At 42.8% G+C, this 5,746-nt stretch overlaps 1 protein-coding gene across 1 annotated transcript in view; it reads right to left on the reverse strand.

Moving 5' to 3' along the window:
• Positions 1-358, reverse strand: part of RABEP1 (rabaptin, RAB GTPase binding effector protein 1) — a 148,592-nt gene extending 148,234 nt beyond the window's left edge. Inside the window, exon 1 of the mRNA XM_019511438.1 lies at positions 281-358. Coding sequence (XP_019366983.1) covers positions 281-287 — 7 coding nt within the window. The 5' untranslated portion in view covers positions 288-358. The remainder of the gene's footprint in view (positions 1-280) is intronic.
• Positions 359-5,746: the final 5,388 nt, after the last annotated feature.

A 5,746-nucleotide genomic window follows, 5' to 3' on the forward strand; every position in this document is an offset into this window, starting at 1 on the left:
GGGTCTTTAAGAGGAGGCTTGATGCCTACCTAGCTGGGATCATTTGAGCCCAGTTTTTTTTTTTCTCCTGCCCTGGCAGGGGGTCGGACTTGAAGATCTATAAGGTCCCTTCCAACCCTACTTCTATGATTCTATGAATACTTGAAGATGTGTCTTGACATACCAAAAAGATAGCTCCTTGAAGAAACAAAGATATCTTATCTACGTCTGCTAGGCAATGTCAACTGAAGACACTATAAAAGAATGTTTTAGAATAACACAGCTCAATTTCATACAATACCATTCATATTATTGATGAAGTGATCTACAGCTTCCAAAACAGGATGGTCTGGCACCTTTTCCAAGCACCAAATATATTCTTAAAAAAAAAAAAGTCAAGATACATCTTTCAATAAGAAGAAAAACAAATGTGAAGCAAGAATGTTCACAGGCACCTCTTTCCATGTTTGAAATCTGTTTCTTTACTGTCGATTTAAATGGCTCAAATTACTTCCATCATGTTTTACTGACTACACTATGACTAAGGTTACATGATACACCCACTATTTATACATGGGGACACTTGCAGAGGCTAGTACTGATAATAACTCTGCAGCCATTAAATCAGATATTTAAGATAGTTCTGGGAAAAAGAGTTACAAGAAACATTCAAACGCACTAGACCTTTGGATTTCAAGGTGCGCATTGTAAACATACACACTGGTATTTACAGTTGTCTGTTTTTTTTCAGCTGTTATCACAGACCAACTAGAAGACCGCATAATAAAGCTCTGCTTATTAATGCTTCAAATCTTCCAAGATAAGATTTTAAACTCATAATACCTACTAGATTTATTCTGTTAAAGAAACCTTAATGTACTAGAAGGTATTCCAAACACTGTGATTACTTACGCTAAACACAATATTTTAAAAATACATCACTTAGACTAAGAAACCAGAAACCTATCACTTTGGCCAGGCAGCAAAGTATGCCCTGCTTCTCCAAGTCCTGCACAGTTTAAAACAACTTCTTAGAACAGGGGTAGGGAACGTTTTTTGGCTGGAGTGCTGAAAAAGCCACAATGTCTACCTTGAAAGGTGCCGGAGTGCCGACATGCTGGAGCCCAGAGCAGCTGTTTGCAGCCTCCCACCTGCAGCTGGCCCAGGGAGCCTGGTCTGCTTGCAGCAGGGCTTGCAGCCTCCCAGCCACCTGCTGGAAGCATCCTGGGCTTCATGGCTGGCAGTAGCTGCTTAGAGCCTGGGCTTGTGGTGGTGTGCCAAGCAAAATGGCCTTGCGTGACATGCTTGGCACGCGTGCCCGGGGTTGCTAACCCATCTTAGAAGTTAAAAAAGAATTTTTTACTCAAGCCATCTGTTACTCTTTCCCTCCATCCACACACAAATGTGCTGTACAAGTGGATTCCTCCCTAGAAAGTATATTACTTGCTACTTATATTGTACCTTTCCTTGGTCTGGCAGTTGGTAGGATAAGGGTGGCCAGGAAAACAAAACAAAACAGATAAACAAAGCATTTATATTCTTAACCTGTAAAGGAGGGTTTCACTCCACATAAAGGCACGTTACATCCTGTGTTCAGGCTATTAGACAAGCAAATTATAAGGAACCAAAACAAGTGTCACGTTTACCTCCTTGTACAGCTTAACAGAGACCCTCTTGTTCTTCAGAAAGTAAATAAACCCCCTGAACACGTGTTTACTGTTGGGGAGCTAGCCTAGCTCTGATCTGATAAACGAAATATATTATAAACAAAAGAGAAACATGTTTGTGTGTAAACACTATTCCTCCAAGAACCTTCAGTCATACAACCCATACTTATTACCAACTGGAAGTCAGGAAAGGGGAAAAAGCATTTTTTTCTGGAAAGCTCCACTCATTTGTAAATTAACTGTCATCATACGGAGGATTTTAATGTATGTCAAGATTACACTGTTACCTCTATAAACCATAGTCTGCTTTGATAACTTAAAACCAGACCCCTACCAATCTTCCCACCACTTTAAATGACCTAGAAATGTCTGTACCAAATCCCAACTTTCATTTTTAAAAGCTAAGTTTCTAGCTTTATTTCCTTCTAAATAATAGTTTGGTAGTATTTGGGTAGAAAATCTGCTGCTATTTTTTTTTTTTTAACCTGCATTCACAGAACTACCCTTGCGGCAACTCATAGCTGGCCTTCGTGATCCACCAAAAGTCTGTTTCTGCAAGAACTCCAAATTGGCTCCTTGCTGTAGGGGACATAGTGCCAGCACTGCTGCTAACAGTACTATAAATCAACACAGCCAGATTCTCCCTAAACTTGTTTCTTACTAAAATGGAGTTGGTTTTTCTGGTGAGAAGTGGTGTCATCTCCATGCATAAAAAAAACTCTATTGGACTAAACAGAGGGTTGAGAGCAAATGACTCTGACATTATAATCCTGGCTATTGACCTTTCTACATAAAATATGACAGACTGAAAACTTCACATACCAGTATGTACTGTACCATAGGCAGATGAACCATCTAACAATTTAACTGGGTAACATGAATTTCTTAGTAACAGAACAGAAAGATTTTCAAAGCTGGCGAGGACCCATAACTGAATTACATCAATGCTAGCTATGGATTCTCATCACCTCTGAAAAAAGGCGCTGATTTGTTAGTATGTGTTATGAACCACACTAACCTATTGGGCAATACAGGTATCGATTAAAACCTCAGAAACACCTTGCCCAAAAACAAACAGGAGAAGCATACAGGAGGGCAGTCAAATCATTAACTAAAGACTCAGTTGACAGCACACTGCACAAAGCTGCACTGGCAGCCAAGGGACTGTGCACTTAGCCTTTATATGATTGCTATCACATGGAAACAACATTAGTCTGCACAAAAGAACAAGAGGTAATTCAACTTCTCTGCCAAGCCAAAGTACATGAAACAAGAAGATCTCTCATCCATTCTTTTTTACATCAATACCTTTCATTTTTGCTTTTCAGATTCCTCCTCCTCTTGGACCTGCTTTCTTCTGAATGTAGAGGAACATGTAGAATAGTTATTAGTTCTGCCATCTTCACCCTTTACCACTCAGTGAGTGTGTCTACACGTGCACTTTAATGCACATTAGCCTATTTTAATACACATTAAAGCATCACACAAAAAAACTGTGCACTTTTGCTAATACACATTAAAATAGGCTAATGCACCTTTTCCTAGTACCTCAAAACAGAAGTTCTAAATTTAAAGTGCATTAGCAAAAGCACATTAATGAACATGTAGACAAACCCAGTATTTTTAAGAAGCATTTTCCAAGAGATTCTTTAGACATCTTTTGCCATACAGCCCATCTCTTCCATACTTAAAGAACATTACAAAGACTACTAGTAATGCTAATACTTACAAAGAATATTATTACAAAAAGCAGTGTATTTTCCCTGTAGAAACAGTAATCCAGAGGTCCACTGTCACAAGCAATCTTCAGCCAAGAGACACAGCACATTCAGTGTAGGCAACTGAACAAATATGAAACAATTCTTCCCTCTAACATTTTTCCCCTCACATCAAGAGATAATGGAGAAGTTTTGAATGACTCACTTTTGAGAGGACTATTTAAAACTAAAACAGGCAGCTTGCTGAGAACAACAGCGTAATAATTTTCAAAGTGGGGAAAATATAGAGAATGGCTTTGCCACTGCCAGAGAACACCAAAGGAGAGTGAGGCCATTTTCTACTTCTGACTACTTCAGTATGGAAGCAAAGTGGCCACTTCTAGGAACTATCCAACAGGCAACAAGTTTTTCTTCTCTGCATTTACACTTTCTATTAAAACCTTTTCACCACACTTGCATTGCAGGCATGGACTGATAACTGCTCAGAAGAAAAACACCGCCACTTATAGTTAAGTACAGCACTACCTTTCACTGTTCAGAAGCAACAAGCATTTGCACAGTGCACAGTTCTACTACACATCCCCAACAAGCTTCCCTGAAAACCTAAACAGGGTTTGTTGTAACTAAGGAGTAGATGTTAAAAGGGAAGTCTTAGAAAAGAATCATTCATAGTGTTCTCCTCCAAAGGATATACAACGGAACTTGCATTAAGAACAGCCTCTAATAGGAAATTGTTCTCGTCTTAAGCAACTACTAAAAAAATTCACTTTATTTTTAATATGTTAACTTAAAGAACAGCATTCTATTATGCCACAGATTTTAAAGGAACAAGGTAAGAGCCCAGTAATGCAAGTTTCAACTCAGACCTCTATTCTTCCTGAATATATTTGAACAGTAACAGTTCTTAAGTTCCCCCCAATCCATTTTCACTTACACCCCAATATAACAACGTGGCTCCATAAAACGTTTAAACAGGTAAATTCACCCTTCCCTTTCTCCTCCAAATAGCAAACGTATCACGTGTCATTAACCTTAGTGGAAAAAATGCAAAATACTTTCATCCTTGCACACACATCTTCTTCAAGAGTCTGCCACATAACTGAAACTTTGATCAGGTAACTGAACCACCCACCCCTTCCCCAAGATAAGCACCTTCTTATGCAACTCACACAAGCCACACACTAGTAGTAAAAAGCAGTCCCCTGGATACACGTCATGATGAAGAACAGATTACTGCCCACTTCTGCCAGAGCTGGTGCTTGGGTAAAGTGCCCTGCTCCTAGAGAAATAGTCCCCTATCATCTTCAGTCTATTTCTCATAAATCCCATGCCCAATTCGATATCCACCCTTCCAAGTCACGTCCACTCAGTCTGCTCCTGCCTCACGTCCCTCACTTATCCAATTAAACTCATCGCCAGTCTTAAGATAAACCTTTCCCTTCTTGCTCTGTTGCACCCTACCCCATACAGATGCACATAAAAAGCCCATTCCCAAAAAAGCCATTCCCAGCAGATTCTGCTTCTGGCCCGTACTCAGGAAAGCATGTCCCGTTGGGTCTGAGACCAGTGCTGTACGGAAAATTCCCAGGCTGAGCTCTCAGGAGTGTCCAGCTCTTGGAGTGGGGGGAAAATGATGTCCTTGCCCACATAAATGGCAGCCCTGTGCCCACGAACCTCTCTACAGGAAAGGGCACTGCACCCTATCACCCACTTTCCCAAGTTACACGCTCCCAACTTCTTGCCAGGTATCTGATCCCCTGCACCACGTGGAACAAGCACAGGATGCGCCACTACGCACTGAGAAGCCCCCCCACCTGGCAGCTCTGGACCATGTATCAACATGCATCAAGCCCCCGAGATCCCCCTTACTTTGACCGGCACCTTGGGGAGTTACATCTTGGCTCGTGGGTCAGGACAGATGGTGTGAGGTTAGACAAACAGGGTGGTTTGCACAGGGGCGATCCTCCTCGAGCAGGGGAGGGGGGTGGTGCTGGACTGGGTGACCTCCAGAGCAGCATTTCTCAACCCCAAAGCAGGTGGCAAGAACACAAACTTTAGCAATGGATCCACAAGCTTGAAAACCACCCCTTGCGAGGCTGCCACCACTCCCGCCTGCGAGGGAGTGAGAAGCGGGCACTGGCTATGCACGTTTACCCGTGGGTGCTGCTCCAGAAATAAAAAAAAAGGTTGGGAAGCTGCTGCCTCGCAGCCCGGCTCCTCCATGTCTCCCCTGCCCCAGGAGGCTCTTCCCCGCCCGCCGGCCCTACCAGGCCCATCTTCTCCTCGGGGCTGCGGGGAGCCTCCCCCCGGCCCCGCGCACTCGGGATGTGCCCGCCCCCCGCCCTGGGGCGCCGCTGGGCGGGCGCAGCTGCCAGGCAAGCC

This window comes from Gavialis gangeticus, unplaced genomic scaffold (genome assembly GCF_001723915.1).
Source record: "Gavialis gangeticus isolate Ggan-Ray unplaced genomic scaffold, GavGan_comp1, whole genome shotgun sequence".
Lineage (NCBI taxonomy): Eukaryota > Metazoa > Chordata > Crocodylia > Gavialidae > Gavialis > Gavialis gangeticus.